Source organism: Oncorhynchus mykiss, chromosome 16 (assembly GCF_013265735.2).
Source record: "Oncorhynchus mykiss isolate Arlee chromosome 16, USDA_OmykA_1.1, whole genome shotgun sequence".
In the NCBI taxonomy this organism is placed as follows: domain Eukaryota; kingdom Metazoa; phylum Chordata; class Actinopteri; order Salmoniformes; family Salmonidae; genus Oncorhynchus; species Oncorhynchus mykiss.
The window spans coordinates 59,178,683-59,204,272 of NC_048580.1; the positions used below are offsets into that span (position 1 = coordinate 59,178,683).

General features: G+C 44.8%; 1 protein-coding gene across 4 annotated transcripts in view; it reads right to left on the reverse strand.

The window, feature by feature from the left end:
* The window catches only part of LOC110492425 (ninjurin-1), a 30,211-nt gene that overhangs the window by 2,749 nt on the left and 1,872 nt on the right, over positions 1 to 25,590 (reverse strand). The window contains exons 2-4 of one of the 4 annotated variants that reach the window (XR_002469002.2): positions 6,274 to 6,517; positions 2,566 to 2,741; positions 457 to 535 (exon numbers count right to left, since the gene is read on the reverse strand). Coding sequence is in view for 2 of the 4 variants with exons in the window: in XM_021566739.2 (XP_021422414.1) it covers positions 2,599 to 2,741; positions 6,274 to 6,517 (387 nt within the window). In the remaining 2 variants the exon portion in view is untranslated. Of the gene's footprint in view, positions 1 to 456; positions 1,324 to 1,640; positions 2,742 to 6,273; positions 6,518 to 8,079; positions 8,628 to 25,590 lie in introns of those variants that run through there. The other 3 variants (XR_002469001.2, XM_036947401.1, XM_021566739.2) reach the window with 3 other exon arrangements.

Sequence of the window (25,590 nt, forward strand, 5' to 3'; positions counted from 1 at the left end):
AGATCAGGCAAATTCCGTGACCCCACTCTCCGGGATGTCTCGGGGAGAGTGGGAAATGCAACAAAAAAAAACACATCCAATTCACACATGCATATTAATACACACATGTACATGTGTGAAATAGGACAAATAAAGAATAACTATTCTATTTAAGAAAAATACATTTCATAATTAGGAATGTAGAATGTTCTGGGAAAAAAACAAGAATAGACTAGTGCACATACCTGTACACACATGCTAAAACATTGCTAATGTTAGTAACAGCTGTCCTTTTTAAAATGTCATTGCTAATGTTAGTAACAGCTGTCCTTTTTAACATTTCATTGCTAGTGTTAGTAACAGCTGTCCTTTTTAACATTTCATTTTGGTGTGACTTGTTTAGGAGTAAATCAGGGGTGGGAAACAATACAAACATCACAAAAAAATATGATTGGTTTACACAAATAACATACTTACACATTACAGAAGCCAGTAGCACTTCTTCAGGCAGTACGGTGCTTTTTGGATGGTCATTTATTACCAGAGCAGGACGTATCTGTGAGAGTGGTAACCTGACAATGTAATACAAACATCTCACATCATTGCAATAGCACCAAAAATACCACTAGAGGGCACTCCTGACCTAACCCAGAGACATCTGCAGGCCAGATAAGAGGATAATGAAATGAGCTGCTATGAAGATGATCACAAGTGCCATAGCAGCTTTACATAGCAGCTTTACACGACAGGTGTGGTTACTATTCTGCAGTTCAAGTGAACATGTGTATTTCTCTATGGAATCTCCTCTAGTACCCTTACTGGTTACAGTAAGATAGATGAAGAGTGACGTCTGGTAGATGATGATTATCTGTGGCAGTTAAGAGTCCTGGTGTCTATTCTCAGTAGCTTTGCTTCAGTGAGCTGTGTTTCTATATCTGTTTCTGTCTGTAGGGAGACGCAGATCAAAGAGCAGATGGGGAGGAGGGGTGAGTGGCGGATTGGAGGGGTGAGGGAGTGGGGAGGGTGTCACAAGAGTGATTGTTCTGTTTGAATCCCAGTACTCCCAGTCCCAAAAGACAGACAGTTATTAGTCCCACTTAGAATGATCTGCAGCCATGATGATGATGAAGCGCATCTGAATATGAAATCCTTCAGAAGTTCTTTTCATTCCAGACTCCTCCAACCAACTCAGGGGTATTACACTAAGTTAGAGCCAGATACAGTGCATGAGAGCAATAGATATACAAAATGTTTATAGATCTGTCTATTGTCCTGGTTAGTGGATTTGTGTGTCACTATCTGGATCATGGTCTGTCTGTGTGATTCCATGGATAGCAATGGAAGCTATGGGAAAGAAAGGGGAATGTATCATTAGTTTATGATGTCATGTTCCCTTAGACTCCATCAGTACATAGCTACAATAGTAGTTATGAGTGTCCCTGCCAAACCTAGGATTACAATGCCATATGATCTTATTCTGAGCGGTAAGAACAGAACCGTCAAACTAGATTTTCTTTTAGCTATTTCTATTACATTGCTAACCAATGAAATTCTTCACCATGAGCTGTGTATTCAATGCTGGAGACTTAATGGTACAAGGATGTACAGAGTCTGAGAAAGTGAGATGTTAATTGTGTATGCGGTAACAGTACTGAGTCTAATCACGGCCTCAGCTTTAATGAGCAGTTCTTTCTCTATCTGCATCTGATGATAGTGAGTCACCACACAGCCAAAATAACCATGCACTCTTCTCACAGCTCTTCTATGTGTCTTGGTCTGAGACGAGATTATCAGTGGCACATCTAGCCGGGATATCGCAGATCCTTGATGTAGTGCAATGTTAGCTCTTTTATTGATCAAGACTCACATCAACTGCTGCTCAATGCTGCAACGATTTGTTCTATTTAAATGCAGTAAATGCAGCATACTACGAGACTACGACACAAGCTGAATGTGTTCTCTATGTTTTGAGAGTGAGGCACAGACTCTTTTTCCATACATGTGCTCTTCAGACCCGTCAGGCACAGTGGCCCAGGCTGTCTGAGCAAGACCCATGACGTCCTCCTTTCACCTCATAAATGTGATAAAAAATTTACATTCGGTGCTCAGCCTTCCTCAATGCTGTGGCTTGGAGTATTTGTGTGTGAGAGTGAGCGAGAGATAGGCAGTGTGTGTGCTTGCTTGCTGGAGATAACTACAGTACAGGGCAGGAGGCAGACACGGAGGTCACATGATCCCTGGCTGTTGTCTCTGTTTTCCTGTTGGTCTCCTACACAAACACACAGTGTTGTTTATGAAAGCAAACCTCTCTCTCATCGGGACAAAAGGGTTCTGGACTGGTAAAAAGACAGTAGTTGAGTTTTGTTGGGGGGTGTTTTCTAGTGGAAGTTTCTGTCGAGTCCTGGAACAGTGCGTATTTATGGGTCAGGTTGGGGGAGCATGGGCGTTTAGGAAGGTCAGGAGATACGGAGAACAGGACAGCTGCTGAGTCATGGACAAACTATTGGGGGAAAGTGCAAACAATTCCTGTTTGAGTTTGAGAGAGGGGAGAAGAGAGAGAGTGTGTGTGTGTGTGTGTGTGTGTACCTAAGGGGGTGGTGATGCATTTCTGTGTCCTGGTCAGGCTTTCTGATTGGGTTTCTGTACTCCAAAGGCAGTGATGAAGACGTTGACTACTACGATGACGAAGACGAGGCCTGTGGCCAGGTTCTCCATTACATTCAGCCTGAAGTGTTTACTCTGGTCATTCAGGTTCCACCGCACTGTGGAGAGAACAGGGGAAATTGGTACAGATGAGCTTTACAAACACTCACAGCATGCACTCGCAAACACACACGTATGCAAACATAGACTCCCTCTCTCACACATACACACAGATAACTCTACACACACATAAAAAGTATAATCCTGATTGAGTGATAGCGGCTAGCCCGGGACTGGAGCCAATCCATAGTGACATACTGCTTTGTACTCAGTGCTCTGTATAAGTGTCTCTCAGGCCTGGTCCTCATGTACCCCGGACTGAACTCTGCCAACTCTCTGCTGCTTAGCTCAGAGGAAACATATGTGTGACCAGGACACAGTGAGTATAAAGAACAAAAAGAATAGCTTAACACTGCAGTGGGCTAAACTCAGGGTCACACAGTGTTTCTTGGTAGTCTTAAACACATTTACTTTGAAACAAACACATACTGTACACCTCACACACATGGTTATGGGCTGTACCATGTCAGATATAGAGTTGAAATGTATTCAATTTTGAGTTTGCATCCCAATATTAAGCTTTATATACATCACAGAAGACTGAAATATAACAAAAGCGTTTGACATAGAACGCCAGATTTTCGTTGTTTAAATGTTTTTTTAAAATGTTTATTAATTATGAAATGATGAAAAATATGAATAACGTTCCACCCAGGAGACCACTAGAGGGCGATTTGATCATTTGACTGCTGGAAAGAGCTACGTCTATTATTTTACAGAGGGGCATGGTTAATGGTATCTATGAATATGTGTGTAGTGGATGTAGATGTTCTGATAATGTTATGTGCTTGTGTACCACAGGAGGCTGCTGAGGGGAGGACGGCTCATAGTAATGTCTGGAACGGAGCTAATGGAATGGTATCAACCTACTGGAAACCATGTATTTGATACCATTCCACCTATTCCGATCCAACCATTACCACGAGCCCATCCTCCCCAATTAAGGTGCCACCAACCTCCTGTGGTGTGCACGTGCATGTGTGTGTGGGGGGCAGATTAGAAGATGTTAAACGTTGTGAGAAACCCTGCCTGTGTCTCTGGCTGTGTGTGTCTGGCCCAGGCATTCACAGCACACACCACCAATTGAGTATTTAATAGAACTCCCATTAGCCAAGGCAGCAGCTACTCTTCCTGGGGTCCAAACAAGAATAAAACAATTGCATCACAACAAAACAACAGCCTACATCATAATTAAAACTATACATCATACAAGACATGACTACATTATTTATCTATTATAACAAATGTACAATATAAAATGTACAATACTACAATAATACAACACCACAATGTGTGTATGTGTGTAGAGTGCATGTGTTAGAGTGTGTGTGCGAATGCGTGTGTCTCTTCACAGTCCGTGTTGTGACGTGAGGTGTTGTTTTTATCAGTTTTTTAAATCCGATTTTACTGCTTGCTTGAGTTACTTGATGTGGAACTGAGTTCCATGTAGTCATGGCACTATGCAGTACGTTGTGCTTCCCAGAGTCTGTTAGTTGTTTGAACAGTCAGTTCGAATGGTCAAAGACAGGGGGGGGGGGGGGGGGGTCAGAGGGAAAGAGAATGGGAGAGAAGGGGGGGTAGAGGGGGAAAGGGGAGGCGAGGTTCTAGGGTCACATGGGTTTTGAATGAGGAGCAGATGCATTATGGGTGAAGAAGAGATGAGAGAGGGCGAAAAGCAGGGCAATGTGAATAGTAGAGGAGATATGGAAGGTGGAGAAGAGAGAGGGGGGGTTGGGGAGGAACAAGAGAGAATGGGAGGATGGGGGGGTGAAGGTATGGGTTGAGCAACGGTCAATGGGGAGAAGAGGGAGGGGTGAGAGAAGCAGGGAGAGTGTGATGGTTCTGACATGCAGGTTCAGTGCAGGTTCAGTGCATGATCCCTTCAAATGGAGTTCACTAGTGGAAAAGTAAAGCCTTGTGACTTAGTGAATGAGTGTTAATTCAGAGAGAGAGTGGTTAAAAACATATGGGCTGGACATACTAAGTGTTTTCCTACTGGGGGACTGTAAGAGATGAATTACAATGATGTGACCTGCACCATTCATTAACTATCTGGTTTCACAAGAAAATACAATTTAAACCAAAGTGACATGGTGCAGAAATCATGGGAGCAAATGTGAGGGCAGTGATGTAGACATGATGAAGAGCAGTCTCTGTGATGTAGACATGAGGAAGAGCAGTCTCTATGATGTAGACATGAGGAAGAGTAGTCTCTATGATGTAGACATGATGAAGAGCAGTCTCTGTGATGTAGACATGATGAAGAGTAGTCTCTGTGATGTAGACATGATGAAGAGTAGTCTCTATGATGTAGACATGATGAAGAGTAGTCTCTATGATGTAGACATGATGAAGAGTAGTCTCTGTGATGTAGACATGATGAAGAGCAGTCTCTATGATGTAGACATGATGAAGAGTAGTCTCTGTGATGTAGACATGATGAAGAGCAGTCTCTGTGATGTAGACATGATGAAGAGCAGTCTCTGTGATGTAGACATGATGAAGAGCAGTCTCTGTGATGTAGACATGATGAAGAGCAGTCTCTGTGATGTAGACATGATGAAGAGTAGTCTCTGTAATGTAGACATGATGAAGAGTAGTCTCTGTGATGTAGACATGAGGAAGAGTAGTCTCTATGATGTAGACATGATGAAGAGTAGTCTCTGTGATGTAGACATGATGAAGAGCAGTCTCTGTGATGTAGACATGATGAAGAGCAGTCTCTGTGATGTAGACATGATGAAGAGTAGTCTCTATGATGTAGACATGATGAAGAGTAGTCTCTATGATGTAGACATGATGAAGAGTAGTCTCTATGATGTAGACATGATGAAGAGCATTCTATGTGATGTAGACATGATGAAGAGCAGTCTCTGTAATGTAGACATGATGAAGAGCAGTCTCTGTGATGTCGACATGATGAAGAGCAGTCTCTGTCCAGTGCTGAAGATCAAGGTCACTGTCAGCCTGTACAGTCACACCTGAAGAATTCAATCTTCAACAGCATAGCATTTGACCTTGTGGGAACCAACAAAATGTTCCCAGTTGGTCAAATTTTTGTTTGTTTACTATTCTTGTGGGACTTCTGGTTCCCACAAGAATGGTTAAACACGTCCACACGTCCACACACACACACCTGGTCACATGCCTAGTTGCCATGGCTACAGCACCTCAGCAACGCTGCAGTAGGTAATTGGTTGTATGTCAGGAAACATTGGACTTGATAGGTATGAGGTCGTCCTCAGTTAAGGTCAACACAAAGTGTTGAGGGAGGAGGAAGTTATAAAACACATGTTCACTGATGAAGATGAGACACAAAAGGCTCATGAAGATTGACAGACACAAGCGGCTCCATTTAGATAGCGTGCATGAGCGGGGCTAGTGTCAAAAGAGTCCATAATACAGCAATCATTACGCAGGTTTAGAATGCAACTGTCTAATGTAGGCCTATTTGATGCAAACGCAAAAGTGTTGCATTCAATACGCTTCGTTTAAAAATGTCCTCCAGAGATACAGTGTTGTTATCCTCACCGATGAAGATGAGGAGGACCCCCACAGTGACCTGCAGGCTGAGGGAGATGCTGATGAGAGTGATGAGGGGAGTGTACAAGGAGAAGTCTGGCCCCTGCTCCAGGACAGCCTTCAGCTGGGAAGCGTTGGCCATGAGCAGGGCTACGTCCAGCATGCTCTCTGCTGCACTCTTCTTATTGGCATAGTGGTTCATGTTCAGGAGAGCAGAGGGGCTGCCACCGTGCCAGACACCTGTATGGGGGACCTGGAGACACAAACACATGTTAACAATACAATCAGATACCTGGTTATATTGTTGAAGAACATGCACATAACGCACATTTTCACATAAACCTCCCATTGACATCAATTTATGATTTAGACTTGCTTTTTAGGTGGAAGTTTAGCTTAGCAAGATTCATCTCACAATGAGACAAAACACAGTCAGTGATCATCTATGATGTGTTAATGCTGTTATCATATGCACCACTATCATATCTATCATATTATAACAGTAAAGGCATTATGAAAAAAACATCCATGTTAGTAAACAAACACTCCCATTAAGTGGAGGCGAACACACACACACCGTGGCTAAGTCCCAGACTATGAGCTCATCTCTGCTGGTATCCCCCCCACCTCCGACAAACACACTACGCACCTACACCCCTTCACCTAGTTACACTGAATGCTATCTGTATGTTTACATTGCAAACCTGTCTATGTTTACAAACACACTCTAGTGGCCCAATACTGTGGCTGTGGGGTTAGTGAGGACTTTCCGGGACAGAGGAACAACACCAGGTGCAGGTCGAGGACACTTCAGGACAGGGATCTCTGGTCGTGAAGGGATACTGCTACTTTGTTCCTGCCCTGTGTGGGAACTGTACATTAACTTTGTCAACCTGATAATTTAAGTAGCCTACTGAATGTGAATGCATCATATTTTTGTATATGTCATAAAATGAATAATGAATACATTAAAGCCATATTATATGTCTCAGATGAATGAAGGATGTATGATTAAATGAATCAGTTCCTCCAGGTACTGATTCCTCTATGTCTGATGATGTTAGATAGCAGGTCATATGGGGAGTTCAGGACTGCTCTGATGACTACGTCCCATTCAGCTCCCACCGAATTCTGTTCAGGGGCCTCAGTTATCAAAGTGCGTGCGCACAAAAAATACGTGCATCAGTTTTCCCACAAAGGTTGGTATTTATCCATTTTGAACTTGACAGGAAAGTGTGCGCTTCTCCACGCAAATCTCAAACCATGTGTGCACGCACACAAGTTGATCAACTGCATTGCAAGCAAATATTGTTCTTTAGGTGTACATGAAGATTTGATGCACAGGAATTATAATAATGGTAGGCTAATAAAAACATTAACTCGTTTGCCTAGTGATAAAACATGCATTTGCAGTTGGTACCTATGCGCGACAGTAAACAGACTGTAGGCTACAGTATTGCTGTGCGATAGGAGCGGAACATAATAGCCTATTTAATCTCAGAGCCTATATACCAAGGCAGGAGATAGAAATACAATATATTGATAAACTAAGTATTGAACAGGAATTCGTATTTTGTATAGACGTGGTGGCTGTAGTAGCGTTTACTTAGAAATTGTTCGAAAGGTCTATCAATCTTGTGTTTGGCACTCGCTACACGTGACATTTTTTTTTAAAGTCCTGCAAAAGATTAAAACATTCTGCCCACGCCTCTACAGAAATCTGATGACATTTGCCATTGCGATATATATTTTTTTATGATCATTGTCAAGTTCCAACACCTCCAAATCATACAGCAAATGAGGGCGTTATGTTACCTTAAAATGGTGAATGGAGGGCGTTTTCCAGGCGGGGTTGTAGCGCTCGTTCACGAGCCCACAAATATATTATGGTCGGATTATTCATTGAAAACATTCATACAGTATATGATGCGTGCGACAGTTTGATAAATCCCAATAATTTGTTGCGCACGCAAATCATAGAATCGCCATGTACGCCAGAATTTAGTACAACATTTACGCACGGTTGTTAAATGAGGCCCCTGATCTTAAAGCTGGAATCCTTCATGGTGAAACTGCCACATCCGTTTGGGATGCTACAACAACAAAGCAGTTACTGCAAACAACGAACACAGTTTTTCCCCCCTTGGCCATCATTGCCTGAAGATAGAACAGCAGAATATACACTGCATTTTTTAAAATCACACTGCTCGATGCACCACACCTCTGATAAATCCACAGAACAAAAACTAGATGAAAGCTGCTGGGGCGGACAATGGCGCTGTTCCCCTAATGCAGATTCCATCTTTAAAGTGCTGCTGACTAAATGTTTTGCAATGACTGAACAACTAGGCCTTCTGAGGAAAGTGAACTTGAAGTCATGCTAAACCATCTCCAATGCATTAACAACCATTCAATGACATTGGATGCATGTATCTGGGTCTCCTGACCCATCCTGTCTCAGCCTCCTGTCCTATTCGGTGTCCTGTGTGAATCTAAGTGTGCGTTCTCTAATTCTCTCCTTCTCTCTTTCTTTCTCTCTCTCGGAGGACCTGAGCCCTAGGACCATGCCCCAGGACTACCTGACATGATGACTCCTTGCTGTCCCCAGTCCACCTGGCCGTGCTGCTGCTCCAGTTTCAACTGTTCTGCCTTATTATTATTCGACCATGCTGGTCATTTATGAACATTTGAACATCTTGGCCATGTTCTGTTATAATCTCCACCCGGCACAGCCAAAAGAGGACTGGCCATCCCACATATGCTCTCTCTAATTCTCTCTTTCTTTCTCTCCCTCGGAGGACCATGCCCCAGGAATACCTGACATGATGACTCCTTGCTCTCCCCAGTCCACCTGACCGTGCTGCTGCTCCAGTTTAAACTGTTCTGCCTTATTATTATTCGACCATGCTGGTCATTTATGAACATTTGAACATCTTGGCCATGTTCTGTTATAATCTCCACCCGGCACAGCCAGAAGAGGACTGGCCATCCCACATATGCTCTCTCTAATTCTCTCTTTCTTTCTCTCTCTCAGAGGACCTGAGCCCTAGGACCATGCCCCAGGAATACCTGACATGATGACTCCTTGCTGTCCCCAGTCCACCTGACTGTGCTGCTGCTCCAGTTTCAACTGTTCTGCCTTATTATTATTCGACCATGCTGGTCATTTATGAACATTTGAACATCTTGGCCTTTCTAGGGAGTTTTTCCTAGCCACCGTGCTTCTACACCTGCATTGCTTGTTGTTTGGGGTTTTAGGCTGGGTTTCTGTACAGCACTTTGAGATATCAGCTGATGTACGAAGGGCTATATAAATAAATTTGATTGGATTTGATTTGATGTATCCCCCCTCTCTCCAACAGCTGTGGAGGACTGGCTGTTAAATTGTCAGTGCTGTATCACAGTGCTGTGTACAGACAATCTTCCTTCCTTCCCTCTGTTCCAGGAATAGAGACAGTGGATGAGAGGGGCGGTAGGCTTTACAGCAGAGAGAGACAGTCAGAGGTTCTGTTTTAGGAAGGGGAGAACAGAACCCTCTAATTTACCACAGAGCTGAGCTGAATTACCATGCCTTCAGGAAGAAACTGGCAACGTTGGTGCAGTAACCCGAGAGAGAGAGATGGGTGTGTTCTCTGCAGTAGCTGGTGTGTTGATTAGCCACCCAATATCCCTTACATGTTGAGGTGGTTAGGCTATATGATGAGCTTTACAATTATGTGAGGAAACTGTACCCGGCTAGATGCATTTAAATATCTAAAGTACCCCTGTGCTTTTTGGGGGGTGGCCTGACCTATATTTATGGCATGGCTCCTACTGTGCTGCACATCTGTGCAATGTTCATAAAATATCTGGATCAGGATCCTTCCCATCAGGATGTACTATTGAATCAATCCTGAATAGACATATTAAACCAAGATAAAACCCTTACAACCCAGACTGTGAGCCTTTATAGAGTTAGTGCACTAAGAATTGCAAGGTCACACAAACAAAACAACTCTTAAAAACATGCCCTCTGTGTTCCTAAAGAACTGATGTCACATTTGTGTCCTTGTGATAAGTGACAGATACTCATCGGTACAACACAAGACATGCAAACAGATAAAATAACACCTTACTGCACAAAGGGGACTGTGAAGAGACACAGCCATTTTCTATGTCTTGCATTGTAATTTGCACTGTACTATATACAGTGGGCTCCCGAGTGGCGCAGTGGTCTAAGACACTGCATCTCAGTGCAAGAGGTGTCTCTACAGACCCTGGTTCGATTCCTGTATCACAACCGGCTGTGATTGGGAGTCCCAAAAGGCGGTGCACAATTGGCCCAACGTCATCCGGGTTAGGGTTTGGCTGGGGTAGGGCGTCATTGTTCTTAACTGACTTGCCTAGTTAAATTAAAAATGTATTAGACCTGAATATTGTGTGTATGTGTGGCATTTTAAATGTGGATTCTAATGAATACCAAATACTTGAGCGAAACACAGTGATCTTTGTGCTGAACACTTTCACGACCTGCCAGGGTCACCTGCTCTCTTCTCACACACTGAACCCACTGAGGGCATTCAAGGACAGCCCTTATGCCTTAATCAATAGGTCTTATGTGAGACCACAGGTTCTGAAGGTGTAGGCTATCCATAGGACTGACTGACACTGCAGTCTGGGAAACCTGCCTCATTCAATTTCTTCATTGCTGGCTGAGGCTGGCTGACACAACAGAATGATAGTGGTAATTTGGCATGATTGAGCATAAGCAATGGCATAGGTCCAAAAAAAGTGCACACCCCGCACACACACACGTGCACACACACATACTTCACTTTTTATTACAAGTACAGAAAGCAACCGACTGACTGACGCAGTTCTGTATTTGAATAGAGCTCTCGATTGAAAAGTATAAACGAACAAAGCATGTATTAGCATATGATTGCGCTGACGTTCTCTACTGGAGAGGCAGTGTTAGTCAATCACTCTGCAGGTCCATTGTTATTCTGCCTGACCAAAAAACGGACGGTCCACTATTTTGTTACTATGAATTATTCAGCTCAACAATCCCTGTGTAAGGGAAAGACAGAGAGAAAACAAAGGGATATATATATATATATTTTTAAAGCCTTTATTGTAAATGTAAGAAGTGCACAGAAATTCAGTGCAGCATCCATGATATAATTCATTTTATTTCACCTTTATTTAACCAGATATGCCAGTAGAGAACAAGTTCTCATTTACAACTGCGACCTGGCCAAGATAAAGCAAAGCAGTGTGACAAAAACAACAACACAGAGTATATATGGGATAAACAAAAGTATAGTCAATTACACAATAGAAAAATCTGTATACAGTGTGTGGAAATGAAGAAAGGAGGTAAGGCAATAAATAGGCCATAGTGGTGAAGTAATTATAATTTAGCAATTAACACTGGAGTGATACAGTGGGGCAAAAAAGTATTTAGTCAGCCACCAATTGTGCAAGTTTTCCCACTTAAAAAGATGAGAGAGGCCTATAATTTTCATCATAGGTACACTTCAACTATGACAGACAAAATGAGAAAAAAAATCCAGAAAATCACATTGTAGGATTTTTAATGAATTTATTTGCAAATTATGGTGGAAAATAAGTATTTGGTCACCTACAAACAAGCAAGATTTCTGGCTCTCACAGACCTGCTAACTTATTCTTTAAGAGGCTCCTCTGTCCTCCACTCGTTACCTGTATTAATGGCACCTGTTTGAACTTGTTATCAGTATAAAAGACACCTGTCCACAACCTCAAACAGTCACACTCCAAGACCAAAGAGCTGTCAAAGGACACCAGAAACAAAATTGTAGACCTGCGCCAGGCTGGGAAGACTGAATCTGCAATAGGTAAGCAGCTTGGTTTGAAGAAATCAACTGTGGGAGCAATTATTAGGAAATGGAAGACATACAAGACCACTGATAATCTCCCTCGATCTGGGCCTCCACGCAAGATCTCACCCCGTGGGGTCAAAATGATCACAAGAACGGTGAGCAAAAATCCCAGAACTACACGGGGGGATCTAGTGAATGACCTGCAGAGAGCTGGGCCCAAAGTAACAAAGCCTACCATCAGTAACACACAACGCCGCCAGGGACTCAAATCCTGCAGTGACAGACGTGTCCCCCTGCTTAAGCCAGTACATGTCCAGGCCTGTCTGAAGTTTGCTAGAGAGCATTTGGATGATCCAGAAGAAGATTGGAAGAATGTCATATGGTCAGATGAAACCAAAATATAACTTTTTGGTAAAAACTCAACTCGTCGTGTTTGGAGGACAAAGAATGCTGAGTTGCATCCAAATAACACCATACCTACTGTAAAGCATGGGGGTGGAAACATCATGCTTTGGGGCTGTTTTTCTGCAAAGGGACCAGGACGACTGATCCGTGTAAAGGAAAGAATGAATGGGGCCATGTATCGTGAGATTTTGAGTGAAAACCTCTTTCCATCAGCAAGGGAATTGAAGATGAAACGTGGCTGGGTCTTTCAGCATGACAATGATCCCAAACACACCGCCCGGGCAACGAAGGAGTGGCTTCGTAAGAAGCATTTCAAGGTCCTGGAGTGGCCTAGCCAGTCTCCAGATCTCAACCCCATAGAAAATCTTTGGAGGGAGTTGAAAGTCCGTGTTGCCCAGCAACAGCCCCAAAACATCACTGCTCTAGAGGAGATCTGCATGGAGGAAAGGGCCAAAATACCAGCAACAGTGTGTGAAAACCTTGTGAAGACTTACAGAAAACGTTTGACCTCTGTCATTGACAACAAAGGGTATATAACAAAGTATTGAGATAAACTTTTGTTATTGACCAAATACTTATTTTCCACCATAGTTTGCAAATAAATTCATTAAAAATCCTACAATGTGATTTTCTGGATTGTTTTTCCTCATTTTGTCTGTCATAGTTGAAGTGTACCTATGATGAAAATTACAGGCCTCTCTCATATTTTTAAGTGGGAGAACTTGCACAATTGGTGGCTGACTAAATACTTTTTTGCCCCACTGTAGATGTGCAGATGAGGATATGCAAGTAGAAATACTGGTATGCAAAAGAGCAGAAAAACAAAAACAAATATGGGGATGAGGTAGGTACTTGGTTGGATGGGCTATTTACAGATGGGCTATGTACAGCTGCAGCGATCGGTAAGCTGCTCTGACAGCTGATGCTTAAAGTTAGTGAGGGAGATATAAGTCTCCAACTTCAGTGATTTTTGCAATTTGTTCCTGTCATTGACAGCAGAGAACTGGAAGGAAAGGTGGCCAAAGTAGGTGTTGGCTTTGGAGATGACCAGTGAAAAATACCTGCTGGAGTGTTTGCTACGGGTGGGTGTTGCTATGGTGACCAGTAAACTGAGATAAGGTGGAGCTTTACCTAGCAAAGACTTATAGATTACCTGGAGCCAGTGCGTTTGGCGACGAATATGTAGCGAGGACCAGCTAACGAGAGTATACAGGTCGCAGTGGTGGGTAGTATATGGGGCTTTGGTGACACAACGGATGGCAATGTGATAGACTGCATCCAATTTGCTGAGTAGAGTGTTGGAGGCTATTTTGTAAATGACATCGTCAAGTCAAGGATCGGTAGGATAGTCAGCTTTACGAGGGTATGTTTGGCAGCATAATCAATTAAAGGAAAACAATAAAGCCAAATTCTAAATGTACAGTTAATTGTCATCCCCTCTCCACTCATCCACAAAACCAAGTGCTCCCTCCACCTCTGAACAAAACACGTCCCTGTAACATGTTGGTCTCAAAGCCCAGATCTTTCAGTGACAGGATATGACAATATCAAGCATAATTCTTCAGTCATTAGACCTTAGAGAACAATCACCACATCCTGCCTTTGACCAGACTCAACTGTGTGTTTATTGCCTAGGCCTAAATACACAGCTGTCTTAGCCCGAGAGAGAGGGAGAGAGAGGGGGGTAGAGAGAGAGCGAAAGCGAGGGAGTGAGAGAGCGGGAGAGAGAGGGAGAGAAACTGAGAGAGTGTAGAAGGTCGCTGCAGCAGTCATTTAGAATAGCTGGAGATAGCTGCCCACGTAGTTGAGTAATAACGCTAAAAGGAAATCATATGTTGTCACTCTCTGTCTGCATACCTCTCAACACCGCCTGCCCAACCCACTACAGTAGGTGTGAATTAAATGTGTCACTGACTGCAGCCCAAGCAGTCCCTAGTGATAACTGTCATAACTGTTTCCTATGCTCTAGTCCGTTACAGCACAGTTACCTGATCTACCTGGAAGACAGCTAGCCTATGTGCTGAGGTAGCCTGGTCCCAGATCTGTAGCCTATACTTTAGCCAACTCTTCTGGCTATCATTGACATGCCACACCTGTTAGTATAGCCTAGTAGCCTACATGTCTCACTTTTGTTTGATTGATTCTGTAGGTTGTCTGTCTTTTCTTTACATTTACAGGGGCATTGAAAAAGCCCCGCAGAATCCATCTGGTCCTAGTAAATATTGGCAGCAGTGCCTGGCTAGCAGCACTCTGGTAGGACCCCCCTCCCCACAACCTCAAACTCCCATTGATAGTGCTTCTATTCAGTTCAAGTAAGCACAAGCTTTCACAGACTCCAAAACATTTTCTACACAATGTTCTCAGCTTAGTGAAGCCAGATGAAGAAGAACAATTACAGTTGTGAATGACACTATTTCTGTGAAAATAGATGAATCGTCTCATCTAAAAACATGCATTGTCTTCACTGTAGATCAAGCTTTCACACAATGTTCTCGGGGGTTACCGCACCAACGTTGTCAGTCTCTACCTGAAGGCATGGTAATTCAGCTCACCTTAGGGAAGCCTGATGAAGACAAGTCACAGTTGTGAATACTACACTATTGTTGTGAAAATGTATAATTATCTGGGTACCCAGACTAGGCTGTTGATATTTACCATACAAGCACATAGACTTTCACAGACTTTAAGCTCATCCTCACTTTGGGCTGACTCTGACTAAAAAAATCCACTGTGTGAGAAGTGAACTCATTTAACCCCCGGCCAGCATCAATGAACAGCTATGCCTACTCTCACTGTTTTCATCTGTGAATGGGGTTTTTCTAAACTGCCAGACAGTTGTGGTGCTAGTCTGCTATTCCCTAGTAGACTGAGGGGCAGGTTGGGCTCTAGGCTATACAAAAGGGACACTCTGGGATACGTACTGTACACTATGGTTACAATTCTGTCTCTTTAGCCAACTGCATTGGCAGGAAAAATAATGGCAACCAGACTAGGCGACATCTTGAAAATTCCAGCCTGATAAGAATATAAGAGTGTAGCATTTATGCAGACCAAGTTGCATTTTTCATCAGAATGTATTTTATTCTGTTCTTGCTTGACTTGCAGGATGCGTGGTTGGGTTTTAAATGAAGAGGATGCTGCTACAGGATGTGTGTCACTCTTTGCCTCTCTATCTCTCCGCATCAGCACTTCTGTGTTCTCCATCCATCATGTCCCATCAGTCTCCTCTGCTCACCTCAGAGACTGGCCTGGGATCGACACAACTGTATTTCATTTTCATGGTTCTCTGAAGGGCTTTTAGTTTAACATCCCACTGGAAACATATGCAAACACTGCTATTCCAAAGCACAGTATACTGTAGCTTACCTACATTACAATGGCAATACAATGCAACCAACCTAGCCTGTAACCTATAGCCTGTAGCTCCCATTATTAAATCCGGCCCTCAAGGCTTCGCAGCACTGTTGGTTTACCATAGTCCAAATTGGTGAAGTGAAATGAAAAATGTCCACCTGTGTGCAATCTAAGTGTCCCATGATCGGTCACATGATCTCAGTATATATATATATATATATATATATATATATATATATATATATATATATATATATATATAAAGGCCCCAGAGTCTGCAACACCACTAAGCAAGCGGCACCACCAAGCAAGCGGCACCATAAAGACCAAGGAGCTCTCCAAACAGATCAGGGACAAAGTTGTGGAGAAGTACAGATCAGGGTTGGGTTATAAAAAAATATCAGAAACGTTGATCATCCCACGGAGCACCATTAAATCCATTATTAAAAAATGGAAAGAATATGGCACCACAACAAACCTGTCAAGAGAGGGCCGCCCACCAAAACTCATGGACCAGGCAAGGAGGGCATTAATCAGAGGCAACAAAGAGACCAAAGGTAACCCTGAAGGAGCCGCAAAGCTCCACAGCAGAGATTGGAGTATCTGTCCATAGGACCACTTTAAGCCATACAATCCACGGAGCTGGGCTTTACGGAAGAGTGGCCAGAAAAAAGCCATTGCTTAAAGAAAAAACTCAGCAAACACGTTTGGTGTGTGCCAAAAAGGCATGTTGGAGACTCCCCAAACATATGGAAGAAGGTACACTGGTCAGATGAGAACATAGGAAAACGCTATGTCTGGCACAAACCCAACACCTCTCATCACCCAGAGAATATCATCCCCACAGTGAAGCATGGTGGTGGCAGCATCATGCTGTGGGGATGTTTTTCATCGGCAAGGACTGGGACACTGGTCAGAATTGAAGGAATGATGGATGGTGCTAAATACAAGGAAATTCTTGGGGGAAACCTGTTTCAGTCTTCCAGATTTGAGACTGAGATTCACCTTCCAGCAGGACAATGACCCTAAGCATACTGCTAAAGCAACACTCGAGTGGTTTAAGGGGAAACAATTAAATGTCTTGGAATGGACTAATCTTATTTCTTGTTTGTTTCGCAATACAAAAATATGTTGCATCTTCAAAGTGGTAGGCATGTTGTGTAAATCAAAAGATACAAATCCACCAAAAATCAATTTTAATTCCAGGTTGTAAGGCTACAAAATAGGAAAAATGCCAAGGAGGGTGAATACTTTCGCAAGCCACTGTATGTATGTATATATATATATATATATATATATATATATATATATATATATATATATACATACATACATACATATACACATATATATGTGTGTATATATATATATATACAGAGTGTCATGTACTGTCATGTTGTCTTGTCTCTGTCCTTTCCCTTCACCCTGTCTCCCTCTGCTGGTCGTGTTAGGTTACCTTTTCTCCCCCGCTTTCCCCCAGCTGTCCCTTGTCTCCTCTAACTACCCATTCACCCCGTTCCCCACCTGTTCCCTTTTTCCCTCTGATTAGGTCCCTATATCTCTCTCTGTTTCTGCTCCTGTCCTTGTCGGATTCTTGTTTGTTTGTGTCATTCATGCCTGAACCAGACTGCCGTCATGTTTGCTGTAACCTTGTCCTGTCCTGTCGGAATCTGCCGGTCCATCTGAGCCTACCTATGTTTGGTAATTAAAGAAGCTCTGTTTAAGTTGATTCGCTTTTGGGTCCTCATTCACGCACCGTAACAGAAGAATCCGACCAAGAATGGACCCAGCGACTTCGGATCCTCTCCACTCAGCCGTCGAGATCCAGGGAGCGATGCTAGGCAGACACAAGCAGGAATTGTCTGCTGCTCGACATGCCGTTGAGACCCTGGCCACCCAAGTCTCCAACCTCACAGAACAGGTTCACCATCTCCGCCTCGATCCACCGGCCACTTCCAGGGCTTTCGAATCTCCGGAGCCCAGAATCAATAACCCGCCGTGTTACTCTGGGGAGCCCACTGAATGCCGCTCGTTCCTCACCCAGTGTGATATTGTGTTTTCTCTCCAGCCCAACACTTACTCCAGGAGCACTGCTCGTGTCGCCTACGTCATATCTCTCCTTATTGGACGGGCTCGTGAGTGGGGCACGGCAATCTGGGAGGCAAGGGCTGAGTGTACTAACCAGTATCAAGACTTTAAGGAGGAGATGATACGGGTTTTTGATCGATCTGTTTTTGGGGAGGAGGCTTCCAGGGCCCTGTCTTCCCTATGTCAAGGCAATCGATCCATAACAGACTACTCTATTGAGTTTCGCACTCTTGCTGTCTCCAGTGGCTGGAACGAGCCAGCCTTGCTCGCTCGTCTTCTGGAGGGTTTCCGCGCAGAGGTAAAGGATGAGATTCTCTCCCGGGAGGTTCCTTCCAGCGTGGATTCCTTGATTGAACTCGCTATTCGCATTGAGCGACGGGTTGATCTTCGTCACCGAGCTCGTGGAAAGGAGCTCGCGCTCTCCGTCGCCTCCCTCTCCGCATCACTACCATCTTCCTCTGCCGGCTCGGGTGCTGAGCCCATGCAGCTGGGAGGTATCCGCATCTCGACTAAGGAGAGGGAACGGAGAATCACCAACCGCCTCTGTCTCTATTGCGGTTCCGCTGGTCATTTTGTCACTTCATGTCCAGTAAAAGGCCAGAGCTCGTCAGTAAGCGGAGGGCTACTGGTGAGCGCTACTACTCCTGTCTCTCCTTCAAGATCCTGCACTACCTTGTCGGTCCATCTACGCTGGACCGGTTCGTCAGCTTCCTGCAGTGCCTTAATAGACTCTGGGGCGGAGGGCTGTTTTATGGACGAGACCTGGGCTCGGGAACATGACATTCCTCTCAGACAGTTAAAGGAGCCCACGGCCTTGTTCGCCCTGGATGGTAGTCCTCTCCCCAGGATTCAGCGTGAGACGCTACCTTTAACCCTCACTGTTTCTGGTAATCATAGTGAAACCATTTATTTTTTAATTTTTCGTTCACCTTTTACACCTGTTGTTTTGGGCCATCCCTGGCTAGTTTGTCATAATCCTTCCATTAATTGGTCTAGTAATTCTATCCTCTCCTGGAACGTCTCTTGTCATGTGAAATGTTTAATGTCTGCTATCCCTCCTGTTTCCTCTGTCTCTTCTTCACAGGAGGAGCCTGGTGATTTGACAGGGGTGCCGGAGGAATATCACGATCTGCGCACGGTGTTCAGTCGGTCCAGGGCCACCTCTCTTCCTCCACACCGGTCGTATGATTGTAGTATTGATCTCCTTCCGGGAACCACCCCCCCCCGGGGTAGACTATACTCTCTGTCGGCTCCCGAACGTAAGGCTCTCGAAGATTATTTGTCTGTAGCTCTTGACGCCGGTACCATAGTCCCCTCCTCCTCTCCCGCCGGAGCGGGGTTTTTTTTTGTCAAGAAGAAGGACGGGTCTCTGCGCCCCTGCATAGATTATCGAGGGCTGAATGACATAACAGTGAAGAATCGTTATCCGCTTCCTCTTATGTCTTCAGCCTTCGAGATCCTGCAGGGAGCCAGGTTTTTCACTAAGTTGGACCTTCGTAACGCTTACCATCTCGTGCGCATCAGGGAGGGGGACGAGTGGAAGACGGCGTTTAACACTCCGTTAGGGCACTTTGAATACCGGGTTCTTCCTTTCGGCCTCGCTAACGCTCCAGCTGTCTTTCAGGCATTAGTCAATGATGTCCTGAGAGACATGCTGAACATCTTTGTTTTCGTTTACCTTGACGATATCCTGATTTTTTCACCGTCACTCCAGATTCATGTTCAGCACGTTCGACGTGTCCTCCAGCGCCTTTTAGAGAATTGTCTTTTTGTGAAGGCTGAGAAGTGCACTTTTCATGCCTCCTCCGTCACATTTCTCGGTTCTGTTATTTCCGCTGAAGGCATTAAGATGGATCCCGCTAAGGTCCAAGCTGTCATTGATTGGCCCGTCCCTAAGTCACGCGTCGAGCTGCAGCGCTTTCTCGGCTTCGCGAACTTCTATCGTCGTTTCATCCGTAATTTCGGTCAGGTGGCAGCTCCTCTCACAGCCCTTACTTCTGTCAAGACGTGCTTTAAGTGGTCCGTTTCCGCCCAGGGAGCTTTTGATCTCCTCAAGAATCGTTTTACATCCGCTCCTATCCTTGTTACACCTGACGTCTCTAGACAGTTCGTTGTCGAGGTTGACGCGTCAGAGGTGGGAGTGGGAGCCATCCTTTCTCAGCGCTCCCTCTCTGACGACAAGGTCCACCCATGCGCGTATTTTTCTCATCGCCTGTCGCCGTCGGAACGTAACTATGATGTGGGTAACCGCGAACTGCTCGCCATCCGGTTAGCCCTAGGCGAATGGCGACAGTGGTTGGAGGGGGCGACCGTTCCTTTTGTCGTTTGGACTGACCATAGGAACCTTGAGTACATCCGTTCTGCCAAACGACTTAATGCGCGTCAGGCGCGTTGGGCGCTGTTTTTCGCTCGTTTCGAGTTCGTGATTTCTTATCGTCCGGGCTCTAAGAACACCAAGCCTGATGCTTTGTCTCGTCTCTTCAGTTCTTCAGTAGCCTCCACTGACCCCGAGGGGATTCTCCCTGAGGGGCGTGTTGTCGGGTTGACTGTCTGGGGAATTGAGAGGCAGGTAAAGCAAGCACTCACTCAAACTCCGTCGCCGCGCGCTTGTCCTAGGAACCTTCTTTTCGTTCCCGTTCCTACTCGTCTGGCCGTTCTTCAGTGGGCTCACTCTGCCAAGTTAGCCGGCCACCCTGGCGTTCGGGGTACGCTTGCTTCCATTCGCCAGCGTTTCTGGTGGCCCACCCGGGAGCATGACACGCGTCGTTTCGTGGCTGCTTGTTCGGTCTGCGCGCAGACTAAGTCCGGTAACTCTCCTCCTGCCGGCCGTCTCAGGCCGCTTCCTATTCCCTCTCGACCGTGGTCTCACATCGCCTTAGATTTTGTCACCGGACTGCCTTCGTCAGCGGGGAAGACTGTTATTCTTACGGTTGTCGATAGGTTCTCTAAGGCGGCTCATTTCATTCCCCTTGCTAAGCTTCCTTCTGCTAAAGAGACGGCACAAATCATCATCGAGAATGTTTTCAGAATTCATGGCCTTCCGTCAGACGTCGTTTCGGACAGAGGTCCGCAATTCACGTCTCAATTTTGGAGGGAGTTTTGCCGTTTGATTGGGGCTTCCGTCAGTCTCTCTTCCGGCTTTCACCCCCAGTCTAACGGTCAAGCAGAACGGGCCAATCAGACTATTGGTCGCATCTTACGCAGTCTTTCTTTTCGCAACCCTGCGTCTTGGTCAGAACAGCTCCCCTGGGCAGAATACGCCCACAACTCGCTTCCTTCGTCTGCGACCGGGCTATCTCCTTTTCAGAGTAGCCTCGGGTACCAGCCTCCGTTGTTCTCATCTCAGTTCGCCGAGTCCAGCGTCCCCTCCGCTCAGGCTTTTGTCCAACGTTGCGAGCGCACCTGGAAGAGGGTCAGGTCTGCACTTTGCCGTTATAGGGCGCAGACTGTGAGAGCTGCTAATAAGCGTAGAACGAAGAGCCCTAGATATTGTCGCGGTCAGAGAGTTTGGCTCTCCACTCAGAACCTTCCCCTTAAGACGGCTTCTCGCAAGTTGACCCCGCGGTTCATTGGTCCATTCCGTATCTCTCAGGTCATTAATCCTGTCGCAGTGCGACTTCTTCTTCCGCGATATCTTCGTCGCGTCCACCCGGTCTTCCATGTCTCCTGTGTTAAGCCCGTTCTTCGCGCCCCCGCTCGTCTTCCCCCCCCCCCCCCATCCTTGTCGAGGGCGCACCTATCTACAGGGTCCGTAAAATCTTGGACATGCGTCCTCGGGGCCGTGGTCATCAGTACCTAGTTGACTGGGAGGGGTACGGTCCTGAGGAGAGGAGTTGGGTTCCCTCTCGGGACGTGCTGGACCGTGCGCTGATTGATGATTTCCTCCGTTGCCGCCAGGTTTCCTCCTCGAGTGCGCCAGGAGGCGCTCGGTGAGTGGGGGGGTACTGTCATGTACTGTCATGTTGTCTTGTCTCTGTCCTTTCCCTTCACCCTGTCTCCCTCTGCTGGTCGTGTTAGGTTACCTTTTCTCCCCCGCTTTCCCCCAGCTGTCCCTTGTCTCCTCTAACTACCCATTCACCCCGTTCCCCACCTGTTCCCTTTTTCCCTCTGATTAGGTCCCTATATCTCTCTCTGTTTCTGCTCCTGTCCTTGTCGGATTCTTGTTTGTTTGTGTCATTCATGCCTGAACCAGACTGCCGTCATGTTTGCTGTAACCTTGTCCTGTCCTGTCGGAATCTGCCGGTCCATCTGAGCCTACCTATGTTTGGTAATTAAAGAAGCTCTGTTTAAGTTGATTCGCTTTTGGGTCCTCATTCACGCACCGTAACACAGAGGGGCAAAAAAGTATTTAGTCAGCCACCAATTGTGCAAGTTCTCCCACTTAAAAAGATGAGAGAGGCCCGTAATTTTCATCATAGGTACACTTCAACTATGACAGACAAAATGAGACAAAAAAATCCAGAAAATCACATTGTAGGATTTTTTATTAATTTATTTGCAAATTATGGTGGAAAATAAGTATTTGGTCCAAAAAAATTTAACTAGGCAAGTCAGTTAAGAACAAATTCTTATTTTCAATGCCGGCCTAGTGGATTAACTGCCTGTTCAGGGGCAGAACGACAGATTTGTACCTTGTCAGCTCGGGGGTTTGAACTTGCAACCTTCCGGTTCCTAATCCAACGCTCTAACCACTAGGCTACACTGCCGCCCCTAAACGTAATAATACCGTAGTGCTGTGGAGCTTCGGTTGGCCTGGGATAGCCTGCCTCTTTTGGCTGGTGAGTAGAGCCGTTCGTGACAGGGTCGGGGTGTGGCCGAATGAGTTGCGGCTCCTCTCCTGATGCGCACCGCATGTTTGTGGAGAACCTGGTGCTAAATCACTCGTAGACGACCTGATAACAAAAGTTTATCTCAATATTTTGTTATATACCCTTTGTTGGCAATGACAGAGGTCAAACGTTTTCTGTAAGTCTTCACAAGGTTTTCACACACTGTTGCTGGTATTTTGGCCCATTCCTCCATGCAGATCTCCTCTAGAGCAGTGATGTTTTGGGGCTGTTGCTGGGCAACAAGGACTTTCAACTCCCTCCAAAGATTGTCTATGGGGTTGAGATCTGGAGACTGGCTAGGCCACTCCAGGGCCTTGAAATGCTTCTTACTAAGCCACTCCTTCGTTGCCCGGGCGGTGTGTTTGGGATCATTGGCATGCTGAAAGACCCAGCCACGTTTTATCTTCAATGCCCTTGCTGATGGAAGGAGGTTTTCACTCAAAATCTCACGATACATGGCCCCATTCATTCTTTACTTTACACGGATCAGTCGTCCTGGTCCCTTTGCAGAAAAACAGCCCCAAAACATGATGTTTCCACCCCCATGCTTCACAGTATATATATATATATATATATATATTTATATACATACATATGTGTGTGTATGTTTTTTCATGTGCCTGTTTTGCATGTTATTTTGGCATTAATATGTGTCACATATCAGTTTGCAAACAATGTACAAAAAAAGTTTAATCTTCTCTAGTTGCGCAGTGATTGGCTCAGTGTTCTGTCACTCATGGGGACACTTCATCACCGCAAAATCTACAGGGAGAGCTAGGAAGTTCAAGCCCCCTTGGGTGCTGCCATAGATTTACATTATCAGTGCCCGTTATATCTACTGTAGCTTTGATTGGACTGATCATGTCAATGTCATACCTTCAAAATCTTAGCTAGCAAGCTAGACAAGCGTTCATCATCAACAATCTACTGGCAAATCCTTGTCATATGAAGAGAAATTATAGATAAAACGTGCTCATCAGACATTGGACATAAACATTACGCAACAAGTTGGAAATCACAAATTCAACAATGAGTGGTTTGGAAGGAATCAGTGGCTAACTGCAAGCGATGCAAAGCAATCACTATTTTGCTTCCCCTGCCTTCTATTTGGTGGAGAGGGGGTGTGGTCCAAGTCTGGGTTTAAGGGTCTCTTTTCCAAGCTTAAAAGGATAAACATTCACACACAACACCATGGGCTAGAAAAAGTTGAATACATTGGCCATGCTGTCAATCAAGTATGACTTCTGCTGCATTCAAAACAACTGGAAACTCAGAACTGGGAAATCTCTAACTTCAGTGAGTTCGAGACAACTGGGAACTCTGAAAAAATGTGCTCCGACTGGGACATACATTTTGAACAGTCATCCAACTCGGAATTCCAAGTTGGGAACCCGGACCTCTTTCTAGATCTCCGACCTGAAGCTCACTGACGTCATGATTCAACCTTGTTTTTTTCAGAGTTCCTAGTTGTCTTGAAAGCACCATAAATCCAGAGAATGCCAGACTTCGATGACAAAGTTACATGACAAAATTTGCCCACAAGAAGGACCTTCCTGTTCAAGTGAGCACAGCACAACGGTGAGTCCAAAAATGTATTGTATGCTGCTGCATAAATAATGTAATATGCCAGGGAGATATGTATACTGTAGCTAAGAAATGAAGACTAAGTGTATGTTGTGTAGTAAGCTGTTAGTAGCCCATGTGCCTCACCCTAATAATTTGGTCCATTAACCCCTTCATAATTTAGCCTACTGTTCTGACTTGGTGGTGCACATGTAGCCTACAGCCTGTTTTAGAGAAAAGTCATCATCGAATATTGTAAGAGCTTTCATTGTCTATATGCCCCCTTTATTTATCCTATGGTTTTGGCTTGGTGTACAGGGAGAATACTGTAAGAATGGCCCATGTTCTAAATTATGTTGCTGTACATTTCTAAAGTGATTTACAAACAGTTATATTGACTACATCCATCTTAGCTCGTTCATTAATGTCTTAATCGAAATGACGGATTGCCTCCTATCCGCTCATTGTTCCCTTATGCCATAGTTTGTACATCTTAATTGTCAGTAGAAACCACATTTGTTTACGCAAGTCAGTCATATCAGCTATGTTTTTTTTTATCAGTAAATGAGGCTGAATGAACTGTTTAGCTGCCAGACAAGGCTCCGCTGATAGCAAGTTGTAGTGGTGGTAAGGATTCACTCCATGGCGCTGAAAAGAAAGCTCTGCTGTTGGGACAGCTTTAAGTAGGCCCTAACAGTTTGTGGGCTCCGTTTGTCACCGTTATAGTGGAGTTAATGTATTGTTTAGTGGCTTTGTTGGCATGCATCCCCCCCAAAATGTTTTAGTTTGTCCCACCAAGATCGACATGCTAAAATCGCCACTGGCTATGCCTAATCAAGAACATTTATCAGTCGATTAACTACCAGGTAGAAAATAAACATAGTAGTTCTGCGGATCTCCAGGCTCGGATTTGAGCTCAGGCAGTGCAAATTAAATAAAGTCCTCTGAGAGGACAGAAAGCAATTTACACAGCATCCATGAGGCATTATTCACTCTCACTGTGGGGAGACATATTGTAAATGACACCAATTGCACATTGAATCGAGTGTAAAGATATCCATATTCTGTCCTCCGTGACTCAACTGTGACAGTCTCAGGACAGTAGCTAGACATACTGGCAAGCACATACGCATGCATGCACACACTCTCTCTATCTCTCTCTCTCTGAAATTTAAAGGAGCTATATGGGGGACAGGGACAGGCTGTTGGGATGACACAATGAAGCTCATTTCCTCCCTCTGTAA